Source organism: Poecile atricapillus, chromosome 28 (assembly GCF_030490865.1).
Source record: "Poecile atricapillus isolate bPoeAtr1 chromosome 28, bPoeAtr1.hap1, whole genome shotgun sequence".
NCBI classification, from domain to species: Eukaryota; Metazoa; Chordata; class Aves; order Passeriformes; family Paridae; genus Poecile; species Poecile atricapillus.
In genome coordinates, this window is record NC_081276.1 from 3,942,206 (window position 1) to 3,967,349 (window position 25,144).

Sequence of the window (25,144 nt, forward strand, 5' to 3'; positions counted from 1 at the left end):
CCCTGACACTGGGACAGGGCCACCAGCCCCTGGGACAGGGCCACCAGTCCCGACACTTGGGACAGGGCCACCAACCCCTGGGACAGGGCCACCAGCCCCGACACTGGGACAGGGCCACCAACCCCTGGGACAGGGCCACCAGCCCCCTGAGACAGGGCCACCAGCCCTGACACTGGGGCACTGCCACCAGCCCCTGGGACAGGGCCACCAGCCCCTGGGACAGGGCCACCAGCCCCCTGAGACAGGGCCACCAGCCCTGACACTGGGACAGGGCCACCAACCCCTGGGACAGGGCCACCAGCCCCTCTGGGACAGGGCCACCAGCCCCTCTGGGACAGTGCCACCAGCCCCTGGGACAGGGCCACCAGCCCTGACACTGGGACAGGGCCACCAGCCCCGACACTGGGACAGGGCCACCAGCCCTGACACTGCTACAAGGTGTCAGGACAGTCCCTCCTGCACAGCCAGACACGATTTGAAGACCAAGAGCACGAGGAGGGGCCCCAGGAGCTCTGACCCCTCCTGATTTTGGGAGCAATCCCTCAAAACCCAGTGCAAAGCCCAGGGAGCAACAGGACCCATCTGTTTCCCTCACCAGCAGCCCGTGGCTGTTAAAGCCACAATTCCCCAGGTCCAAAGCTTCACTGAGCATCCCCTCAGCACAGTTTTTCCCTGTCAATCTTCGAGGTTTACGCCTCAGCTTCCCCTGAGCTGCTCTCACCTGAGCAGCCTGGGGGAGGCAGCGCTGTCCTGGCAGAGCTGGAATCCTCTGGCTCCCCTCCTTTCCCTCCTCATCCTCGGGCCCCTCTGGATCCCCGAGCCCTGCAGGTCCCTGCAGCCCACCCGCCCCTGGAGCTCCCACCTGCCTGGTCCTGCCAGGAATGGGATCGCTGTCAGCACACCCCACCCGACCACACCCCACCCAGCCTCCTCCTCCTCCTCCTCCTCCTCCTCCTCCTCCTCCTCCTCCTCCTCCTCCCACTGCTGCACAGAGCACCCCGCACCTGCGTGGGGAGGGCTCATCCCACCTGGACAGGCTCATTCGACCCGGAGAGGGCTCAACCCGACCCGGACAGGGTTAATCCCAACCAGAGAGGGCTCATCCCACTTGGAGAGGGTTCATCCCATTCGGACAGGGCTCATCCTACAGGGACAGGGCTCATCCCATCCTGAAAGGGCTCATTCAACCCGGGAAGGTTGAATTGTCCCAATCTGGACAGGGATCATTCCAATCATCCCCCTGGACAGGGCTGATCCCCCTGGACAGGGCTGATCCCCCTGGGCCAGGGCTGATCTAACTGGGACAGGGCTGATCCCATTGGGACAGGGCTGATCTCACTGGGACAGGGCTGATCCCACTGGGACAGGGCTGATCTCACTGGGACAGGGCTGATCCCACTGGACAGGGCTGATCCCATTGGACAGGGCTGATCCCATTGGGACAGGGCTGATCCCATTGGACAGGGCTGATCCCACTGGACAGGGCTGATCCCCCTCCTCCATCCCTCCCATCCCAGCACACTCACATCGGTGTTGCAGGAGCGGTAGCGTTTCCTCTCTCCCAGGCAGTATTTCCCTCCGATGGTGGGCCTGCCAAAGAGGGAAGGAGATGCTGAACAGCCCCAGGCACTGTTTGGGGCAGGATTTTACCCCGAGGAGCTTGAGGTGGCTGCCCCAGGTGGCTTTTCCCAACCCTGCTGTGTCACTAACACAGATCCTGCCTGGGCATTTCTGGAGTGCAGCCCCTAAAATCTCCCCCCAAGTGCTCAGTGGGTTTTGCACAGAGGGTCTGGGGCTGTGGTGCAGCCCCAACACCAAGGCAGAGCACAGGGCTGGACAAAGGCATCCAAAACCTGCCAAACTTTCCAGGAGCCATTCCTAAGATGGAAACAGGCCCAGCTTTCTCTGAGTGCAGCTGTCACTGATGCTCAGGTGACACAAAGGGACACAGGGACACACACAGGGCTGGGGTGGCACTGGAGGAGCGGATTATTATCAGGATCTTTGATAGGATGATGTGCCTGCTCTACTGGGAATGGCCTGAGGCTGCTTTTCCTTCTCTTGCTCCCTTTCCTCCCCCCACCACCCTCCCAAAAACGCCTGGCTGGAAGGGGCAGGAATTGCTGGGAGAGCCAATTCTCCAGCTGGGAGGGCTCCTGTGTCCTCAGGCAGTGCCATCTGTGCCAGCTTTGCTCTCCATCCTCTGCTCTCCGCTCCTCACCTCACTGCCAGGGCTCGGGGCAGGGAAGCCTGAAGATGACAAATCTCCTTCCCCACAGCAGCTGGGGCACAGGGACACCTGGCCCTGCCTTTTCCTCTGCCCTGGAGGCTCTGGGGCTCCTCAGGGCCGTGCTGGCAGGGCCCTGAACGTACCTGGGGCTGTCGCAGTGGCGCACGGACGAGGACACGCCGCCGCCGCACGTCCGGCTGCACTCGCCCCACGAGGACCAGGACCCCCAGGCTCCGTCCACGCCCTCCGGCCGTGTCCCGAAGGGCACACACTCCCTCTTGTAGCACCACTGCGGGGACACAGAGCGTGGCACACCCCGGCCACGGCGGCTCCTTCTCCCAGAGCCGCCACCGGACTCGGAGCCAGCGCAAGGCCGGGGAATCTGAGCTTGGAGCTGCACCGGAGCCAAATTCTCCGAGGGAAAGGGCGCTTGTCTCTCCTCTGGGTCAGTGGGACCAGGGCCCCCAGCCCCAGTGGCACCATCCTCGGGGCACTGGTGAGGGGTCACATCCACAGGGTGCCCAGAGCAGCTGTGGCTGCCCCTGGATCCCTGGCAGTGCCCAAGGCCAGGCTGGACGGGGCTTGGAGCAGCCTGGGATGGTGGAAGGTGTCCCTGCCATGGCAGGGGTGGCACTGGATGGGCTTTAAGGTCCCTCCCAACCCAAGCCAGTCTGGGATTCTTCTCTAAAGAGGTCCTGGGGCCCACACCTCACATCTTATAAAAACCCTCGGCAGGGTTCCAGGTGATCTTGGGTTGGAGCTGCTGCTGCTGGGCAGGGCCAGGATCGCTGGGGGACACGGACACAGCCACTGCCAGGACAGAGGGAGTTTTGTGTGTACTGGGAGCTCAGGCTGTGGTTCGTGTGTCCAAAATGTCCTGATCAGTGAAGGGCTCGGGTTCAAATAAAGTTTGAATTTTAATATCAGGGTTGTTGTGTCATTGAGGATCCTTACAGAGTCCCCGTCCTACTGGGAGACAGATGCTCATGGAAATTTGCCTGTGAAATGTTTCCCTCAGGCCTGGCCCGTGTCCCACAGCCCCTGCAGTCCCAGGGATGGGAGGGTGGGACGGTGCCAGCGCCGCTCTCCGGGCACGGTGCCGGACACGGAGCCCCAGGGGCTGAGATAATCCCAGGAAGGAAGAAAGTGCTGTGTGCTCCTTCCAGGGGCTGGGAACCCACCCTGGAGCTGCTGGCACAGCCTCTCCCTGCTCCTCCTGAGCCAACTGTGCATGGGCAGCTGGGAAAAACACACGGTGGCTCCCCAGGAATCCCAGCTCACGATCCCTGGGAGCACCAGCACCTCTGCAAAGGGGGAGCCCATGTGCAGGAGATGCTCTGCAGGCATGGGGACCTCACAATATTCCTGGGAATAGCTCCAGTGAGTCCTGGGGGCCCCTTCCTTCCCTTCCCTTCCCTTCCCTTCCTTCCCTTCCCTTCCCTTCCCTTCCCTTCCCTTCCCTTCCTTCCCTTCCTTCCCTTCCCTTCCCTTCCCTTCCTTCCCTTCCCTTCCCTTCCCTTCCCTTCCCTTCCTTCCCTTCCCTTCCCTTCCCTTCCTTCCCTTCCCTTCCCTTCCTTCCCTTCCCTTCCCTTCCCTTCCCTTCCCTTCCCTTCCTTCCCTTCCCTTCCCTTCCCTTCCCTTCCCTTCCCTTCCTCTTCCCTTCCCCTTCCCTTCCCCTCCCCCCTGGTCACAAAGCTGGGGGAAAGGGACATTTAAAAGTGGGAAAAGCTGGGGAAAAGGAGGAAAAAATGCCTCTGTGGGTTCTAGGGGAAGGACAGGTGAAGCCATGACAGTCACAGATGGATTAATTCAAAAAAAGGAGGATGTGGGAGGAGGAAATCCCAGGGATGTGGGATGTGGGCACAGCAGAGCTTGGCTCAGCCTTCCCCCACACTGGCTGGCAGAGCACAGGAATTTTCTCTCTCCTTTAATATTTCATACTTTAAATTCCTGATCCCTCTGGGCAAAGGAGAAGCCAGGGGAGACCTTGGAGAGCTCCAGCCAAGGGCTGAGGTCTGGGGATCACCCCAGGAGCTCCAGCTGGGGACAGAACTTCACATAAAAGTGCATTTTTTTCCACCCAGGGCCATCAAATCACTTCCAGAGAATGAATGGATCCAAAAGGAAAAGCACAGGAAGGTAACTGGGGGTTCAAAGTGAGCCAGGATCCTCACAGGGAGCAGCTCCCATAAATCCTGGGGGCTGTGACCGCTTCACCTCCCTCCCCTCAAGGCTTTTGAAGAACCCTGGTCAAAAAGCAGTCACAAAGTGGGGGGAAAAGAGATATTTAAAAGTGGGAAAAGCTGGGAAGAGCCATGGAAGGAGGGAAAAGAAGTGCCACAGTTGGTGTGAGTGTGCAGCAGGAGGGATGTGCAGCCCTGGGTGCTCTCTGCTCCTCTCTGCCCCAAATGAGCAAAGATTTGTCAGAGCCATCATCTCCCACTGCACACCAGCTCCTCCAGCTTCCTAAGGGTCTGGAATGTTTCTTGGGAATTACTTTTCTTCTAGTGGAATGGGAAATGTCCCAGCCCCGATTCTCCATTGTCATTCCCCAGTGTGCAAAGGCTCTTTGTTTGAGCAGGAAAATGGGTGTAGGAGGAGCAGGGATCAATCAAGGCAAAATTCATGGTCAGGGAAAATCCTGCCCTCCCTTCCCAGCTGTAAAAAACCCAAGGTTTCATCATAACTGGTTTTACCCAAGTTCCTCTGAAAGCAAAAATCTGATAAAACTGGGAATAAACCATCCCTTTCCTCAGCCAGGAGACGCCAGGAGATCCCAGCAGACCTGAGCACCAGGGTTCATTTAAGGACATGGCACTGCTTGAGGCCACCAGCTGTGCCTCAGGGGTGACACCAAGAATCTCACTGGAGCAGGGATTTCCCATTCCATAGTCCACATTCCATATTCCCACATTCCATATTCTACATTCCACATTCCACACTCCGCATTCCCACATTCCATATTCCATATCCCACATTCCACATTGCACCTTCCACATCCCACATTCCATATTTCACAATCCACATTCCATATTCCACATTCCCACATTCCATATTCCATATTCCACATTCCATATTTCATATTCTATATTCCATATTACATATTCCATATTTCATATTCCACATTTCCACATTTCACATTCATATTCCATATTCCCTATTCCACATTCCACATTCCATATTTCATACTCCACATTTCCACATTTCACATTCATATTCCATATTCCACATTCCACATTCCATATTCCACATTCCACATTCCCTATTCCCTATTCTACATTCCACATTTCCAAATTCCATATTCCACATTCACATTCCACATTTTCACATTCCACATTCCCTATTCCCTATTCCACATTCCACATTTCCAAATTCATTCCACATTCCCTATTCCACATTCCACATTCCCTATTCCACATTCCCTATTCCCCATTCCCTATTCCACATTCCCCATTCCAGCAGTGCCCAGCTGAGCTCAGAGCTGGACTCTGGGGTGATTTCTGGGTTCTTTGGCCCATCCTCCCTCCAGGGCACCTCTGGGCTCGGCTTGGGGCTGGACGGGCTGCTGGGCACTCCTAAATCAACTCCACACCCCCAGGGTGAGCAATAATCCGGTTTTTGCTGGGAAAGGGATCCAAGCCCTCCCTGGCAGCTCCCTGCAGTGCCCAGGCTGCCTTACCCCCCTTGTCGATGGTGTTGGTTTGGCAGATGGTGCCCTCGGCCGCGGGGATGCTGTTGGTGATGCAGCGGTTGCTCTTGCTCAGGCACCACAGCTCGCTGCACACTTCCTGCAGAGAGGGAGATTTGGGGCACACAGGGCAGGGAGGAGGAGAGAGAAACAAAACCCAGATCAGGATTTGCTGTGCCAGGGGCAGCGTCAGGTCCTGGAGGCACCAGCGGGGTGGGACAGGGGACACGGGGACACCGAGTGTCCTCAGCATGTTGGGGACAAGGTCAGCTCAAACCCTGCCAGCTGCACTCACCCCAAGGCCACTGAGAGCTGTCCCCCTCCTCTGGGCTCAGCCTAAGCACTGGGATTCCCTGAGCTCAGCCTAAATACTGGGATTCCCTGAGCTCAGCCTAAGCACTGGGATTCCCTGAGCTCAGCCTAAGCACTGGGATTCCCTGAGCTCAGCCTAAGCACTGGGATTCCCTGAGCTCAGCCTAAGCACTGGGATTCCCTGAGCTCAGCCTAAGCACTGGGATTCCCTGAGCTCAGCCTAAGCACTGGGATTCCCTGAGCTCAGCCTAAGCACTGGGATTCCCTGAGCTCAGCCTAAGCACTGGGATTCCCTGAGCTCAGCCTAAGCACTGGGATTCCCTGAGCTCAGCCTAAGCACTGGGATTCCCTGGGCTCAGCCTAAGCACTGCGATTCCCTGGGCTCAGCCTAAGCACCTCTGGGGCTCCCTGGAGGTTCCCTGTGCCTCAGGGGTCACCTGAGCCAATCCCACTGTCCTTGTCCTCACCCCTCTTCCCAGGGATGTTCCCAGTTCTGCATCAGGCCGAGCCCATTCCTGGCTCCTGCATCCCAAAGCCAGGAGGATCCAGAGCTGCCTCTGGGCTCCCTGTGAGCACCCAGGGCACAGCTGGAATGTCCCTGCTCACAGTGACACACCAGGCTCCTGGCCATCACCAGCCAGCCTAAGAACCCCAAAGATTCCTCTGGAATTTTTAGAGCTATAATATAATATAATAAATATTATAATATTATAGACATATATAATATATATAATAGATACATTATATAATAGATAAAAATATATGTAATATAATATAATATATTAATTATAATAAATATAATAAATATAATGTATATAATATATATAATAAATATAATAAATATATTAAAATAATGCCAGATCCCACAACAGCCCTTACAGAGCTGGGCACCCCTCAGTGTCTGCTCAGTGCAGTTGTGTCCACTGGGTGACTCCAGACCTCTTTCCAGGAGTTTTCCTGGGCCACAGATCCTGAGCTTCAGCCCATCCTGACCTCTCAGAGCTCCAGCAAACAAAAATCTTCCCTTGGCTGTCTCAGGACCCACCCAAAAGTGAAATCAGAAAGTCCAGGCCCTTTCCAGCTCCTGTGGCACTCAATCACCTGTGAACTGCAAAGTGACCCCTAAAATCTCATTCCCTGAGTTTCCTGCCTCATCCCCATGCTGGTCCTGCTCCTACTGAAACAACCCATGGAAATCTCGCTGTTTTTCAGGAGCAGCTTGCCATGACTGGGGTTATCCAAAATGTTAAACAGGTTCAGTGTCAGTGACAGAAACTGTCCTGAGATGGGGAGCAGAGCCTGAGCTGCCACACCTGCTGCCTGTGCCAGAATCATGGAATTCAGCTTGGAAAAGCCCCCTAAGATCAAGTGCAACCATCAACTGCCAGGCCCACCACTAAACCATGTCCACACGTTTTTGGACACTTCCAGGGATGGGGCCTCCACCAATGCCCTGGGCAGCACCTTCCAATGCCTTAATACCCTCTCAGTGAAAAAAAAATCCTGATATCCAATCTAAACCCACCCTTGAGCACATTGAGGCCATTTCCTCGTGTCCCATCATTTGTCACCTCGGACAAGACTGAGCCCCCCGGCTGTCCCCTCCTGGCAGGGAGTTGTGCAGAGCCAGAAGGGCCCCCTGAGCCTCCTTTTCTCCCCTTTCCAGCTCCCTCAGCCCCTCCTGGTGCTCCAGACCCTTCCCAGCTCTGTTCCCTGCTCTGGACACGCTCCAGCCCCTCAAGGTCCTTCTTGTCAGGAGGGTCCCAGAACGGCTCCCAGGATTTGAGATGCCTCAGCAGTCCCTGCCCTGCTGGTCCTGCTGGCCACAGCATTCCCGACACGAGCCAGGACATCCTGGGCATTCCTGGCCCCTGGGCACACTCTGGCTCCCGTTCCTGCCTGGCACAGGCACCATCAGCCTCCTCCTGCCCCGGGGGAGCAGCGGCACAGCGGGCACAGCTCTGGCTGCTGGACCCAGTGAGGTGACAGCCTGGGCTGGATCCAGCCTTCCATCCCTGAATTCCTCACCCCCTGGGCTGGATCCAGCCTTCCATCCCTGAATTCCTCACCCCCTGGGCTGGATCCAGCCTTCCATCCCTAAATTCCTCATCCCCTGGGCTGGATCCAGCCTTCCATCCCCGAATTCCTGCCCCTGGGCTGGATCCAGCCTTCCATCCCTAAATTCCTCATCCCCTGGGCTGGATCCAGCCTTCCATCCCTGAATTCCTCTGCCCCTGGGCTGGATCCAGCCTTCCATCCCCAAATTCCTCATCCCCTGGGCTGGATCCAGCCTTCCATCCCCAAATTCCTCATCCCCTGGGCTGGATCCAGCCTTCCATCCCTAAATTCCTCACCCCCCGGGCTGGATCCAGCCTTCCATCCCCAAATTCCTCATCCCCTGGGCTGGATCCAGCCTTCCATCCCCAAATTCCTCATCCCCTGGGCTGGATCCATCCCCACATTCCTCACCCCCCTGGGCTGGATCCATCCCCTCATTCCTGCCCCCAGAGCAGCGAGGATCCCCCAGGAGCAGCTGACTCAGCGGCTGGGAATCCTCAGTGGCAGGAGGGTGAAGGGATGAGCTGGGGATTGCTCTGATCTCCTGCAGCCCCCGGGGCTGGGAGAGCCGTGTCCCAGGGAGAGCTGGCACAGGGAAGGCGGGGAGGCTCCCCAGGGGCTGTGCATGGCAGCTGCAAAGGGAATTTGGCTCCCATCTCCTGGGGGAAGGAGAGAGTTTTTCCCACCTTCAGGCATCCACCCCTCTGTGATGCCCTGGCAGAGCCAGGGTGACCTGGCTGGGTCCTTCCTGGGAAGCAGGAGCCCCTTCTCCCTGTCACCTTCCTGGTGACTTCCCAGCTTCAATCAGAGAATCACGGGTTGGTTTGGGTTGGAAGGGACCTTAAAGATCACCTTGTTCCAACCCTGGACACCTTCACCAGACGAGGCTGCTCCAAGGCTGGTCCAGCCTGGCCTGGAACCTTCTCCATCCTCATTGCACCCATCAGTCACCCCCTCCCTGGCCTGGAGGAGGGGATGCTCTGGAGTTTGTTTCCAGGGACACAGGGCTCACACATTGCCCACCCAGGTTTTCCTGCACACTGCCCAGCCCTGGCACCCTTTGGGTTTCTCCCAAACCACGGAAAGGCTGGAGGGGTCACCCAGGGACACCTTTTGTGACCCTTGGATATGAACAGGAGTGTCTGCCTGGGCTGAAGATGAACTGGGAGATGGGCAAGCTCCCATTCCCTGCCTCTGGCTCAGCTGAGCAGGGGCACAGACCCCAGTGGGTGACATGGGACACCAGGAGCACATTCTTCGGAGTCAGACTGCTCCTGCTGCACCTGCCTCATGTGTGAGCCCCTGGGCCCTGTTCAAGGCACCAACTTTGCCCTTTTCTCACCAGGATGAGCTGGTGGCACCACCAGGAGCTGGGCAGTGACAGCCTGGCTCACACTGGGGCACTCCCACGGCACAGCTGGGCTGGGCTTTGCACAGAGACAGAGAAACTGAGCCCTGAGCTCACGTGTTTGCTCCTTCACAGCTTCCCAGGACACGGACTGGAGCTGGAAAAGACCTCTGAGATCACTCAGTGCCACTTTTGACTGACCCTCGAATTTTCAGCCAGCCCAGAGTGCCACATCCAGGCACTCCTTGGACAGGTCCAGGGATGGCTCCCCTTCCAATCCCTGTCCATGGAGAGGGGTGCCCCTGCTGCCAGTGCATCCCACTGCTGCCTCCTCCGTTCCCCTGGAAGAGCATGGATGCTTTCAGGAGCTCCAAGCAGCCCCTCCATGCAGATGTTCCCCCAGCAGACCCTTGGCAATGTTCAGGGCAACAGCAAAGTGCCAGGCTCAGATCCAGGAAATCTCTTTTCTCCTGGAACAGCCTTTCCTTTCTCAGTGTTTTCCTGGGTTCAGAACCAGGGGATGGCAGTGAGGTGGCAGGGACGGGGGTTGGGTGGGCAGCAACCTCCAGCCCATCCCTGACCTCACCTGGGACAGAGACTTTTCCCTTCCTGAGTTTGTATGAGCAGCACAATGAATTCAGGTAAGGATTGTGGAAAACACATCCTTGCACAAAGAGAGGGGAGCCTGGATGAGGGAGACCATCAGCCAAGGAAGAGGCAAGAAATCCCCTTTTTCCATGGGGTTAATCAGACCCAAACTGAGCTGGGAGCAGCATCTATGGACAGGACAACCCCTCCCGTGAGCTCTCCCAGGGGAGCTCAGCACGGAGCCCACCGGGAGCTCAGCAGTGCCCTGCTTTGGAGCACGATGTGGGCAGCAGGGACAGCCCCATGGACCTTTCCTTCCCCCCATCCTCCCTCCCCCGGCCCTGGGAACCGATAGTAAAGCAGGAAGGCTCTCTACCCCGTATTTACACTGGCGGGATTTGACTCCGTACTGGAAGCGGCACTGCTCGTCAGCATCGTAGGCCTGGCCCGGGGCCACCGTGGGGTAGATGAAATCCTGCCTGGGAGGAGCGTTGTTCAGGCACAATCCCATCCCGGAGCTGCAACCAGACAGGGAGAATCAGAGCTCAGAAAGGCTGAGGGCAGAGAGAGCACTTGAGGTGGGGGATCAGCAGCTGCCACTCCTGGCTCCGCTGGAGCTGAGCTTGGCTGCCCTGAGGGGACAAATCTGGGTCTGCTCTGAGCAAGAGAAAATGCTCTGAAATCCTTCCAGCTGTGTGCCCTGGGCAGGGAAACACATCCTGGTGCCAAGGGAACTCTGCAAGTGTTGATGAGGGTTCATAGAATCCTGGAATATCCTGAGCTGGATCCCTCAGGGATGATCAGTGCAGCCCCTGGCCCTGCCCAGACCCCCCAAGAACCCCACCCTGAGCATCCCTGAGAGCGCTGTCCAAACGCTCCTGGAGCTCTGGCAGCCTTGGGGCCGGGCCCATTCCCTGGGGAGCCTGGGCAGTGCCAGCACCCTCGGGGGGAAGAACCTTGCCCTGAGATCCATCCCAAGCCCTGGCACAGCTCCAGCTGTTCTGCAGGCTGTTGCCAGTGGCAGAGGGCAGGCAGGGGTGCCCAGAACCCTCAGGTGGGCAGAGGAGCTGCTCCTGCCCCCCAGCCATGAAACCTCAGCTGAAAGCAACCAGAGCCCCTCTCTCCAAGCCCAAGCTCCTCCTTGCCAGAGCTTCGTAGGAGCATCCAAATTCAGCCAGAAACTCCTTTCCCTCCCCTTTCCTGGCTCCTCTCAGAGCTCTCCCTAAATCAAGGCCGCTGTCATCACCCCCAGCCCCAAATCCTGCACACTCCATGTCCCACTGGAGGCTCTGGCGTGGCCAGCACGGAGCACGAGGAGCAGGGATGAACTCTCCATCCTCCTCTAAAGCTGCCAGGAGCTCGGGGTCAGCAGAGGCCGAGGCAGCCTGGCTGTGCCATGAGCCTCGCTGCCTGCACGAGGTCACAGCGTGGGGGACAGGCCCAGCCACAGCTGCCAGCTGTGGGATTTTGTGGGATTTGCTGCTGAGCCACGAGGTTTGGCCAGGCCTGGCAGGACAGAGGGAGCCCCTCGGGGAGGAGCCTGGCTGCTCCTCTCGCTGCGTTCCAGGAGCTGAGCTCTGCTCTCCAGACTCCCTGGGGGCTTCCCCCCACACTGACCCCACACTTGTGCTGCTCCCAGTCTGCCCTCCAGCCCTGCCCAGTCCTTCCTTTAGCAAGTGCTGCTGTCCTACAAAAAACCCCAGGAAAATGGATCCAAATGGATTCCTCTGGGATAGAAACCCAGGGGCTGCCTGAACCCTGCACAAGGGCTAAACTCTGGCATGGTGACAGCCTCGAAACTCTGGGATTTAGGAGCCTGAAGCATGGTTTGGGTTGGGAGGGACCTTAAAGCTCATCTCATCCCACCCCTGCCATGGCAGGGACACCTTCCACCATCCCAGGCTGCTCCAAGCCCCGTCCAGCCTGGCCTTGGGCACTGCCAGGGATCCAGGGGCAGCCACAGCTGCTCTGGGCACCCTGTGCCAGGGCCTGCCCACCCTCACAACAAAGAAATTCCTCCTAATATCCAATCCAAACTGCTCTCTTTTAGTTTGCATCCACGACCCCTTGTCTTGTCCCTTCTCCTGAATCCTAAAGATGCTTTTTTAAAGGAAAAAAACCAAATTTTTTGCCCTGCTTTGCTCATTCACTCTGAAAACTCGTCCTCACTGCCTGGAGAAAGTGTCTGCACCACACAGACCCAACCCTGTCCCAGACCCTCCTTCCCCACCACACCAACCCTTCTCTGCAGTTCCTGGCTGGACTTCAGAACCAGCCAAATTCCCCCAGCAGGAACTGATCTATTTGTGAAGTTTCTGGACATGGGAAACCCAAATAAAGCTCCCCCAGCCACAACATAAATGGGTTTAGACGTTCAACAGGCAGGAAAACCACGGGGAAGGGCTAAAGGAAGGAGAGAATGTGACTCTGGGGACAGGATGAGGTGCTGGGACACAAGACAGGAGGTGCTGAGGGATTTGGGGGCTTTGCTTTGGCTTTCCCCCCTCGTCACAAGAAACTGGGGGAGTCTGGCAGGAGGGCAGGGAGGGGTGTGTTCCTTACTCCAGGAAGCTGGTGATGTAATCCCTGCTGCACGTGGACCACACGAACGGGTTGGTTTTCATGGTGATGTGAGCAGCCATCAGCTTGGCCGTCTCCTGCCCCCGCGAGCCGCAGCTGTTGCCGACCCCGTCGTGGTTCATGCCGAACCTGGAGACCCCCACGGCACAGAGCGGGGATCAGCCGGGCTCTGGCACCCCTGGAGCGCCCAGGGAAGGGATTCCAGGCGCTGGTGGCAGGGAGGAGGCAGCAGGAGCACCAGGGGTGCCGCACTCACGTGTGGCCGATCTCGTGGGCGATGGTGAAGGCCGTGGCCAGCCCGATGTCCTCGTTGATGCTGCAGCTCCGCTCCCGCTCGCACATCCCACCCACGGGGGCCAGGCCTGGAGAGGGGACACAGCTGTCACACAGGGCCACCACAGGGTGGCTGAGGGGACGTGGTGGTGGCTGGGGACAGCCTGAGGTGCTTCAGTAGCACAAGCCAGGTCCTTCTCACCACTGGGCTTTGGGGTGGGCTCGTGGCTCTTACAGGCCATGGCCACTCAGCACTGATGGTAAATTAACACTGACAGGCTCAGAAATGCAAAGAAAGGATCAAAATCCTCTGAATTTCCTATCCAAATGGTGCAGAAGGGAGCAGACCTTGGCACAGCCCTGGTGGGGGAATTTCTGATGGGCTGCACCAGCTCTGGGGCATCCAAACATGGCCAGGGAGAGCTGAGCAAGCCAGGATCCAGCCTTGGCTCTGCCTGGCACCCCCAGGAACCCAGCACAGCTCATCTGGAGGTCTGGATGATGCTGAAATTGCCCCTGAATTTTGACAGCAAATTCCCCCTGCCCACCCCAGCAGCACAAACTGTGCCACTGCCCCGGGCCAGGGCAGGGCCTGGCTGTGCCAGTGGAATGATTTGAGCCATGGCAGCACCTCCAGCCTCCCTGCCAGGCTCCTCAGAGATGCAGCAGCTCCCACCAGGGAGGGGCAGAAATCCCCCCCTGCCTGCTCAGTCTAGAGCTGGGTGAGACAAACGAGGAGCAGCCAGAGAGGGCTGCAGGGTCCGGCTGTGTCTCGCTGTGTCAATAAAAACTCCCTTTACAGCCACCACAAAACAGCTGAATTTCCCCCTGCTCAGCCAGGAATGCTCCAGCAGGCCACAGACAAGCCCTAAATGCGAGTGGTGCTGGATCCTCAGGCTGGAGCCGGCCCAGGGATGGAACTGAGGAGAGTTCTGAGCCCAGCCGACCTCAGGGCTGCTGGTTTTGTGTTCACAGAAGGCACAAGGGGCTGGAAAACACTGGTCTGGTCCTGGCCCTGCTGCTGGTGCTGGGGCAGGACTTCACCTTCACTGGGAAGGGGAATGACACAGGTGGGAAGGATGGAACAGCTCAAAAGGAGGATGGCACAGCTGGAAAAGGATGGAACAGGTGGGAAGGGATGGCACAGCTGGAAAATGGATGACACAGCCCACCCTCATCACATTCCCAAGGTTCTGTGTGCTGCTGGGAGCTGCTGGGGTGAATTCTACTCACCCAGGGTGCCACAGGGCTTGTTCTTGTAGATGCAGATGTCGTACCTGCGAGGGAGAGAAGGCAGCGTTAAGGACACTTCTGATTTTGGGTGTTGTCATTTCATCTGTGTGTTCACATCCAAACCACTCCAAACCAGCCCAGGGAACATTTCTGGTGTGGACAGTACCCGAGGTGACAGGGAGGACAGCACTCACTTTGCCCAGGCTGAGATTCACTCAGGGTTTAATGACATCTCCTGTCCTTTCACTGCGGGGCAGAGCTGAGCCAGGCCAGAGGTTTGGTTTTGATGAAATGTGGTGGTAGAGCATGAGAGGGAAGGGAACAGAGCTGGGAAGGGTCTGGAGCCCCAGGAGGGGCTGAGGGAGCTGGAAAGGGGCTCAGCCTGGAGAAAAGGAGGCTCAGGGGGCCCTTCTGGCTCTGCACAACTCCCTGGCAGGAGGGGACAGCCGGGGGGGTCGGGCTCTGCTCCCAGGGAACAGGGACAGGAGGAGAGGGAACGGCCTCAGGCTGGGCCAGGGGAGGTTTAGATCGGATTTTAGGGAAAATTTCTTCATGGAAAGGATTATCAGGCATCGGAGCAAGGTGCCCAGGGCAGTGGTGGAATCGCCACTCCTGGAGATGTTACAAACATGAGCAGATGTGGCACTTCAGGATGTGGTTTAGTGGGCAAGGGGATTCGGTCAAAGATTGGACTTGATGATCTTGGAGGCCTTTTCCAACATCAATGACTCCATAAATCAGCAGGGACAAGGTTATTCCAGAGCTGGAGTTCTTTGGGTTTGGGTGGGTCCAGCTCTGCTCCCCAGCACTCCCGGGAGGCACCGGGCACAGGGGGAAGAGGACAGGGCCAAGCTCTGCCCTGTAAGCTCAGGCCTCTTGCAGGAAATTGTATCAATCAAACAGAGAAACGCAGAATCCAGCATGGTTTGGGTTGGAAAAGACTTTAAAAATCATCTCATTCCACCCCCTGCTATTCCTTCCACCGTCCCAGGGTGTTCCAAGCCCCATCCAGCCTGGCCTTGGACACAGCCAGGGATGGGGCATATGAAATTCTGATTAAAAACAAAATAAAGATAAAGAAAACATTTCAGTTTGAAAACATGTTCCATTTCAAACCCCACTGTGGCTTCATGAAAACGCTCCAGTGATTTTTTTTTTTTTTTTTTTTTTTTTGTATCTATTTTGTTTTTTTTCAGTTCAGTTCTTTACTGAGAATTTTCCAAATAAATTCAATCTGGGTTGATTCAAGGTGACTCTTCCCTCTGTTCCTGGCCTCGACTTCCAGCCATTGCATGAAGGAATCCACTGTTTGCACGCTGGGAACAAGGAAAGGTGAAACAAGGAGAGCAAAAACCTCCTCCAGATGGAAACGCAGCATCCTCAAAGTGGGGAGAGATGGCAGCTCCAAATGAGACCAGTTTGGGTTAGAGAGGGAATATTCTCATTTCCCTGCAGGGATAACATTTGGGGTTTGCAAATCTGGGCTGAGAGGGGCCAGGCTGAGAGCTGGGAATGCTGGGGTCAGCTGGGGGACTGGGGCAGCCAGGCTGGGCCACCCCAGAACCAGGTTGGGGTGCACCAAGGATTGTGACCTCAGAGCGGGTCTGGGGACACCCATGGGGTGAGGACTGAGGATTGTGACCCTATGGGGTGAGGATTGTGACCCCAGAGCAGGTTTGGGGACACCCATGGGGTGAGGATTGTGACCTCAGAGCGGGTCTGGGGACACCCATGGGGTGAGGACTGAGGATTGTGACCCTATGGGGTGAGGATTGTGACCCCAGAGTGGGTCTGGGGACACCCATGGGGTGAGGACTGAGGATTGTGACCCTATGGGGTGAGGATTGTGACCCCAGAGTGGGTTTGGGGACACCCATGGGGTGAGGACTGAGGACTGTGACCCCAGAGCAGGTTTGGGGACACCCATGGGGTGAGGATTGAGGATTGTGACCCCAGAGTGAATTTGGGGACACCAGACAGGACCATCCAGCACCACTCCCCCCACTGACCCCTCGGGGATGAGGATGGGGGTGAGAAGTGGCAGCACACGAGGGGTTAAAGCGCGGCACATTCCCGGGGACGGCTCCTGCCCCTTTGGTCCCTGGCACTCCCTGAAGTGCCCAAAGCTCTCCCCTCCTCTCGGCAGGAAACCGAGGAGTGCAAAACATTTGTTGCTTTGTTTTGAGCGAATGCCTTTAAAGCCTTCGGAGGCTCTGCTCCGACACGTCCCGGCAGGAGAAAAAAGCCCCGAGCTCAGCAAGATCTTATCGGGACACCGGGAATTTCTCGGGGCCGGATGCTCCGGGCGCTGTCCAGGATCAGCGAGCGGCCCCGGGCTGGATCCAACATCTGGAGGGAGGAGGAGAGCTCGGAGCCGGGGTTCGCATCCCACACGTGTGGAGGGAGGGCAGGAAAGAGCTGCAGCCCCCTCGGGAGTGGGAAAAGCTGGGGCTGAGTGGCCCTTTTGTCGCTCCTCTGAGGGGTCTCGCCCATGGGATGTCCCCGGCTCCTGCTGGAACTGGAGCAGGAGAGCAGCACATGGATAAAGGAAACAGCTCCCACTTGGAGGCTCTGCTCTCCAGAGCTTTCATTTCCTGACTTCTTCTGCAGGACAGGGGGCAAAGGCACAAAATAATGTTGGGTTTGGCCTCTCCCAGGATGTTTGGCCTCTGCCCAAGCAGGGGTTTGTGGGCACTGGAGGGACAATCCTGGACACAGCCGGCAGCACTTGGGGAGCTCAGCACTCCCGGTGTCCTCCATCCCTCCGGCATCCTGTGGCCTGCCATTCCTTCCACTGTCCCTGTCATCCTCTCTGTGTCCTCCTTCCATCCATCCATCCATCATCCATCCATCCATCCATCCATCCATCATCCATCATCCATCCATCATCCATCATCCATCATCCATCTATCATCCATCCATCATCCATCCATCATCCATCCATCCATCCATCCATCCATCAATCCATCATCCATCATCCATCCATCCATCCATCATCCATCATCCATCCATCATCCATCATCCATCCATCCATCCATCCATCACCCATCCTTCATCCATCCATCATCCATCCATCATCCATCCATCATCCATCATCCATCCATCCATCCATCCATCCATCCATCCATCCATCCATCCATCATCCATCATCCATCCATCCATCATCCATCCATCCATCATCCATCCATCATCCATCATCCATCCATCCATCCATCCATCCATCCATCCATCCATCCATCCATCCATCATCCATCCATCCATCCATCCATCATCCATCCATCCATCCATCCATCATCCATCCATCATCCATCCATCCATCCATCCATCCATCATCCATCCATCCATCCATCCATCCATCCATCATCCATCATCCATCCATCATCCATCCATCATCCATCATCCATCCATCCATCATCCATCCATCCATCATCCATCCATCCATCATCCATCCATCCATCCATCCATCCTTCCATCATCCATCCATCCATCACCCATCCATCATCCATCATCCATCCATCCATCCATCATCCATCCATCATCCATCCATCCATCCATCATCCATCCATCCATCCATCCATCATCCATCCATCCATCCATCATCCATCCATCCATCCATCCATCATCCATCCATCCATCCATCCATCCATCATCCATCCATCATCCATCCATCCATCCATCATCCATCCATCCATCCATCCATCATCCATCCATCCATCCATCATCCATCCATCCATCATCCATCCATCCATCCATCCATCCATCCATCCATCCATCCATCCATCCATCATCCATCCATCATCCATCCATCATCCATCCATCATCCATCCATCCCACACCTCTGCTGCCCCAGGCTCAAGCCTCATCAGTTCTGATGGTTTTTTGTCCTGCACGTGGCAGCTCAGAGCCCTTCACACAGATCTTGGGGTCTGAGCCAGCGTCCAGGTCCTCTGCTGACCTCCCCGGCTGTGACAGGAGCCCAGGGACAGGACAGGGGTATTCCAAGGAGAGAGCTCATCCCAACATGGAGGCACCTAAAATGTGCTGAGCCACATCCCGAGCTGCCTGGAGCCGGTCCTGTCCTGAGATCCTGCTGGAATCCTCTTCCCCTTTCAGAGCAGAGCCTGACAGGGCTCTTCACCCCAGCAGGAAGCTCCAGGATTCCAGGCTGGGCTCCCACATGTGCCCAACGTTGCCCTTTGGGGCAGAAACGCCCCGTGGTTGCAAACTGAGCTCCAAGAGCCCAGCAAAGACCCAGGGAAGACTGGAGAGTGCCAACAAACACAACTGGAGGGTGCCAATCATCTGAACTGCAATAATCTGCATCCACTGAGAGTCAGGAAGCCTTGGATGAGCCTGGGGACAGAGGCTGGGCACAGCTGCCACCCCGCAGGGGACACAGCTCACCTGGTGATCAGCACGGCGGTGTCGTGGTTGGCGATGCCGTTCTCCGGGATGGCGTTCCCGTTGCCGTTCCTGTTCACGATGGATTTCTGCCACTTGCAGAAGCTGTCCAGGGATTTCCCGGCGTGGTGGTTGATCTCCAGAGTGGGCTGGAATGGAAGCAATGGGAGAGTGCGTTCCCAGGAATGCTCTGGTGGGAAGGTGCTGCCCATTCCGTGCCAGCAGAGTACTGACACTGCTCCAGACAACCCCAATTCCTCATGGAGGCCGTGGAAAGCAACAAAAGTGGGACTTTATGAGAACTAAAGCTGTTTAAACCTCCCTAAAGTCACCTTATCATGGACAAGATTCCCAGAGGTCTCCTCAGCCCAGTCCTTCAGGGGGCATTGGGAGGATGCAGAGCAGGGGGGATTTCTGGGAGTGACATCCAGGGAGGACACAGCTCCTGAAGGGAAGTGCAGACACAGGACAGGCTCAGCAAAGCCCAGCTTACCTGATCCTCGGTGAGCAGGATCAGCCGTGTCACCAGGATATTGACAATATTGCCCAGACTCGAGTCCTGGAAAAGTTTGGCAACCTGACCTCCAAGAAACAAAAAAAGAGGAGTCTTAAAAATGAGCTCTGTGGCTGGGTGAGCTGGGCAGGGCTGGGCACTGCAGGGAATCGGGGCTGGGCTCTGAACACAACATTTTTGGGAAGCAGGGATGGGAACGGGACTCCACACCTCCACTTGAGTAGCAGAATCCCCTAATCCACGGTCAGAGCTCACTGTCTCAGGGCAGTGAATCCAAAATCCCGCAGCAGCTGCTCCTTGCCCTGAGCCCAGGCGGGGCAGCCCCCACTCCTGGCATTTTGTGCAGCCCCGGGGATGGAGATTTGCTGGGGAGGGGGCACAGCATCCCTTGGGATCCGGGAGGCCACAGCATCCCTTGGGACCACAGCATCCCTCGAGAGCACAGCATCCCTCAGGATCTGGAGGCCACAGCATCCTTTGGGACCACAGCATCCCTCGGGATCACAGATTCCTCGGGACCACAGCATCCCTCGAGAGCACAACATCCCTCAGGACCACAGCAACCCTCGGGATCTGGGAGGCCACAGCATCCCTTGGGACCACAGATTCCTCGGGATCACAGCATCCCTCGAGATCACAGCATCCCTTGGGATCACAGCATCCCTCGGGATCACAGCATCCCTCGAGATCACAGCATCCCTCGGGATCACAGCATCCCTCGGGACTGGGGAGGCCACAGATCCCTCGGGAATGTGCCGATGTGTTTCGGTGCAGCTCGAACCGGGATTGTTTGAAAATCTGGCGTCGGCTTTAGAAATGCAAAGCACGAGAAGCGATCCTGCGGAGGACGGGACAAAGAGCCGTCACAGAGGCCTTTCAGAGGGTTGATGGATAACTTCCAAACCCATCTCACCTCACAGGAGGATCCAGCGCGGCCAATTCAGGCTGTTCAGGCATCCAGCCTGGTACCCTGCTGCCAGCAGTGCCCCGAACCAGAACCACAGCTCGGGGGGATTTCTGCAGCCCCTCGCCCTGCTCAGCCCCCAAGCGTGAGAGCTCCCTGTCCTTATGCTTTCCCATGTGTTTCTCAGCTTGCCTGGCCGCATTTGCAATGCTAATTTGAGCTGAGAGATGCTGTTCAAAGAAAGGCTTTTGTTCTCACAGCCCGGGGTCAGACAGGCCAGAGTTTACCTCTCCAGGCTCCGGGGTCCCAGCAGCCTCAGCCTGGCAGGATTTTTGACCCCAAAGCCTTGCTCCGAGCCTGAGGAGAAGCCACCACCAGCCTGGAGCGGATCCAATTCCCCCCCTGCATCCCCATCTCGCTTCGTGCGGTAAAATCTCCTTTTCCCAACAGGGACTTTCGGGGTGATGAGCAGGAGTGTTCCCCCAGCCCGCCAGGCTCCTGGTGCGGGTATAACACTTACAATATTCATGATGGCCAGGATGTACTGCTCGATGTCCCTGCGGCCGTGGTAGCCCACCATCATCTTGTCAGCCACCACCAGGGTCTCCACGTAGCGCTCGGTGCTCACCGACCTCTTGAGGGGCAGCTGCCCCCGCTGGCTGTGGTTGCCCGATGGCTTCAGAGGGGAGGGTTTCAGTGTCCTCAGCCACCAGTGCCTCCCCTTCCAGGGCTTCTCGTCTGAGGAGGGAACGGGATGGTTCTGATGCCCTGGGGCAGGAGCTCCGGGCTCACAGGGGTGAGGAGTGGGGTTTGAGGGGAGGAAGGGCCGTGGAGGAGCTCTGAAGCTGCAGCAGGGGAAGTTCAGGCTAAATGTCAGAAAAAAATTCCTCACGGAGCGATTGGGCAATGGAATCGTCTGCCCAGGGAGGTGGGGGAGTCCTGGAAGTGTTTAAAAGAAGCCTGGATGTGGCTCTCAGTGCCAGGGTTTTGCTGATGAGGAGGTGTTAGGTCACAGGTTGGACTAGAGAATCTTAAAAGTCTTTTCCAACCGACTTCATTCTGTGATTCTGTGATTTGTGCACAACGTGTGGACCCAGAAAATGTCCCAAAGGCAGTCCAGGGCTGTCCCCAGGCTCCTGCCAGCCCTGCTGGCACCTCCCCTGCCCTCCTGTCCCCTCCTGCCAGCAGATCTGTGCCCACCACAGCCCCAAACCCCTCCAGGCTGCACAGCCCTGCCCTCACCTCTGCCCAGGGTGGCTTTAGAGATCACACAGCCAGAACCTGAAAATGAAACCCTTGCAGGCCCTTTCCTCTTTTCCTTTTCCTGCCAGGACCTGGCTTTAGGACTTGTCTTTTCCAGCACAGGAAGGGCTGCAGCCTGAGCAGTTGAGCAGCTTTGTGGGACTTTGCTTCAAGTGTTGCTGGAGCACCCCCGAGCCTGGGGATGTCCCCAGCAGCTCCAAATTCCCCACCTGGAGAACTCCAGAGGATGAGGAGGTGACTGGGAGACTCCAGCCCTGCTCCTGCCCTGCCAGCAGACCCAGCTGGATCCTTTCCCCTGCTCTGAGGCTGGATCATCACATCCAGTGATGCTGGGAACGTGGGCAGACCTCAGGCAGCCCCAAAAGCTCCCAGCTCCGGCTCCTCCAGCGATCCAGGGGAGCTCCTGGGGGGGTTCAGGGGTGCTGGGCAGGACAGGACAGGGTGGGGGACGGGGTGGCCTTGCTGGGGCCATTGCACCGTGGTTGTTCCAAGCTCCCTTTGGCCTGTGGCTCCCACTGCACATCTCTGCTTTCCAAGAAGCAATCAGGAGAGGGCTAAATTATTTCTGGAAGCTGGGGAATGTGGCAAAGAGTCAGCAGGAGGGGAGGCTGCTGGAGCTTCACCCCGTGTGCCTCGGGGGGCTGGGCTGGGCGGAGGTCAGGGGAGCACAGGGTGGCTCCAGAGATGCTGGTGGGTCTGGGGACACTCAGAGAAGGTGACAGACTCCTCCTCTGGCCAAGTGTCACTGCTGGGGCAGTGGATGGACACCCTGCAGTGACACCCGAGCAGGAGCAGTCAGAGCTCTGCTCTGTTCCCACAGACTGATCCAGGAGAAGCCCCCAGACCCTGCAGGGATGGCAGCTCCCCTCCCTCAGCCTCTCTGAACTGAGGGAGGGGCATCCTCTGGGCCTAAAACCTTTTGGGTAGATGGTGAAACTCTGCCTGTTGACAAGGAGCAGGGATTCCAGCCAGCTCTGGGATGGACTGGAGGGAAGGGCAAGGGCCAGAGGGGCACATGGGGAGAGGCCAGGGCAGATGATTGTGGGTCCTTTGGGAGGTCAGAAGGTGCAGAAATGGGGTTGATGTGCTGTCACCATTCTCCCTAAACATCCCCCAGAGCCCCCTGTGATGGGCCAGGCCCCACATCCCACCCTGCAAGGGCCTTTTCCACCTGGTCCCCATCAGCAGCAGAACCATCCCAGCACCGACACGACCTGCAGTGACCAAACCCCGAGGCCAAGGCTGTGCTGAGCACACGTGAGCTGTGATTTCCCAATACTCTGCAAACTGGCCAAATCTGGGAGGATTCTTCTGAAGAAAAACAAGAGGTGTTTTTTTCTCTTCTATTCCAAGCTCTGTTTACAGATTTTAAAGCCCTGCTGTGAGGAGGAGAGGACGGCAGCTTCCCAAAGCCAAGGCCACCAGAAGTGGGTAAAAGCAAACACAGAAAAATCCCAAATTCAGGAGATAAGTTTGGTTCTTTGCCACGTGGAGCAGAGTGGACCTGTTGTGGCAGGATTTTCCCAGCCTGTTTGGGGCTGGATTGAGGAGGAGGAGGTGGGGGCACCTACCCATCACTCCGCAGGCCGCGTCCATGTGAGGGTACTGCAGGGACGAGCGCTTGTACACCACGTGGGGGCTGCCCTTGCCCTCACCCCCCGCGCTGACGTTGGCTCCAGGGCTCAGGGGCTCGATGAAATATTCCTCCTCATCCGCCACGATCACCCCGTGCTGCAGGAGGGAACAGAGGGGAGGCAGTGACCGAGGTGCTCGGAGAACTGGGGGATGTTCTGGTGGCGGCTCGTGGGGAGGTTTTGGCTGATTATCCCCGAATTTCTGGGGAACTGACAAAAGCTGTGGAGGAATCCTGCACAAACACTGAACCACAGGAACCCACGGAGCAGAGGAAAGCCAGACAGATGGTGGTGGATGCCTTGGGACATCTGTGTTCACTAAAGTCCTCTGGAAATCACAGCCTTGCCTTGCTGAGTTATGAATGAGTTGTTTCCTATTCCACCCACTCGGTCTCAGTGGGATCCCTGTGGGATCCCAAAAACCCCTTCAGACACTGCAGCACTCAGCTCTGAGCTCGGCCACCCCAAAAAACCTTCCCAAGCAGCTCAGGGCCATCCCCAGCAGCCATGAACTTGGAGCTGCAGAGAGGGGTAAATACCCAGAGGCTTTGGGAAACTCCCCAAATGTTTAAAATCTGAAGGCTGATTAAGCAGAGGCCACCAGCAGAGCCAAACCCCTTCTCTGGAGCCTGGATGGGGCATTCCAGCCCCTTGTGCACCTCATATTGGCCATTCAGTGAGATCAGCTCGGGTTTGCACCCTTGTTTGTTTTAGTTTGTTATTCTTTGGCTGAGTCTCAGGCTTTGCTGTCTGAGTGGATCCAGTGACAGCCAGGAGGAGCAGATCCCAGTGGGGTGATCACCAAACCCACCACGCTCTTGAGGGTCCCTCCTCTCCACCCTCACAGCAACATTCCCTCTGCCTGAAAGGTCTGAGCAGCACCACGAGTTTCTGGGAGCCCAACAGGAGCTCCATCCCAATTGCTGGCACTGAGCTTCTCCAAGGAATGTGGTGTCCCATCACCAACAAGCCAGCGAGGCACAGAAATGTGCCTGACATGGCTCAAACACGATCCCAAAAGCCCAGGAGTGAAAATTGCCAGCTGCCACCCCTGCCCTGCCACCAGCGGTGTCCCTTGGATGTGACAGCGCTCTTCCAGCTCCCTCTGTGCCCGAGGGACAGGAGCCACGCTCTGCCAGGATGAGGAGTAGGAATTCTGTCCCTGTGGGACATCCCGAGGCCCCTCCATGGAAGAACCAGCTGGCCCAGCTGCTCTGGGGGGTGTGGGTGGGGAGAGGCTCTCCGGGGGGACAGGTGGGGCTGTCCCTGTCCCCTCCCGGTGTGGAGCTCAATCGGGGCAGTGTGTGAGCAGTGAATTCCCAGCCCTGAGTGCTGGGGGATTTCCTCCTGCCCCGGGCTCTGCTGCTCTTGGCTCGGCTCCACCTCCTCAAACACAAGCGAGGAACTGTGAGGTTACCCTGGCCCGGCTCCTGCGGGGAGCTGAGTGCCAGCAGAGCCAGCTGGGAGGGGTGGGAAGGATGGGAAGGATGGGAAGGATGGAAAGGATGGGAAGGATGGAAAGGATGGAAAGGATGGAAAGGATGGAAAGGATGGAAAGGATGGGAAGGATGGGAAGGATGGAAAGATGGGAAGGATGGGAAGGATGGGAAGGATGGGAAGGATGGGAAGGATGGGAAGGATGGAAAGATGGGAAGGATGGGAAGGATGGAAAGGATGGAAAGGATGGGAAGGATGGGAAGGATGGAAAGGATGGAAAGGATGGAAAGGATGGGAAGGATGGGAAGGATGGGAAGGATGGGAAGGATGGGAAGGATGGGAAGATGGGAAGGATGATGGGAAGGATGGGAAGGATGGGAAGGATGGGAAGGATGGGAAGGATGGGAAGGATGGGAAGGATGGGAAGGATGGGAAGATGGGAAGGATGGGAAGGATGGGAAGGATGGGAAGATGGGAAGGATGGGAAGGATGGGAAGGATGGAAAGGATGGAAAGGATGGGAAGGATGGAAAGGATGGAAAGGATGGGAAGGATGGGAAGGATGGAAAGGCTGCTGGCTTTGTAGGATGGGGGGAAGGAGGTCACCCCCAGCCTGGGCACCTGGGGGAGAGCGTGTCCTGCCCCAAATCCATCCCGCTGCAGAAGGGATGTTCTCACCCCA

At 57.1% G+C, this 25,144-nt stretch overlaps 1 protein-coding gene across 3 annotated transcripts in view; it reads right to left on the reverse strand.

Annotated features, from left to right (window-relative positions):
• ADAMTS10 (ADAM metallopeptidase with thrombospondin type 1 motif 10) overlaps positions 1-25,144 on the reverse strand; it is a 64,452-nt gene that overhangs the window by 16,016 nt on the left and 23,292 nt on the right. For all 3 annotated transcript variants that reach the window (XM_058858371.1, XM_058858373.1, XM_058858372.1), the window contains 11 exons: positions 22,964-23,123; positions 20,650-20,867; positions 19,205-19,288; positions 18,715-18,860; positions 14,311-14,354; positions 13,061-13,166; positions 12,787-12,933; positions 10,601-10,742; positions 5,911-6,018; positions 2,374-2,519; positions 1,527-1,590 (listed from right to left, as the gene is read on the reverse strand). In XM_058858371.1, the coding sequence (XP_058714354.1) occupies positions 1,527-1,590; positions 2,374-2,519; positions 5,911-6,018; positions 10,601-10,742; positions 12,787-12,933; positions 13,061-13,166; positions 14,311-14,354; positions 18,715-18,860; positions 19,205-19,288; positions 20,650-20,867; positions 22,964-23,123 (1,365 nt within the window). The remainder of the gene's footprint in view (positions 1-1,526; positions 1,591-2,373; positions 2,520-5,910; positions 6,019-10,600; positions 10,743-12,786; positions 12,934-13,060; positions 13,167-14,310; positions 14,355-18,714; positions 18,861-19,204; positions 19,289-20,649; positions 20,868-22,963; positions 23,124-25,144) is intronic.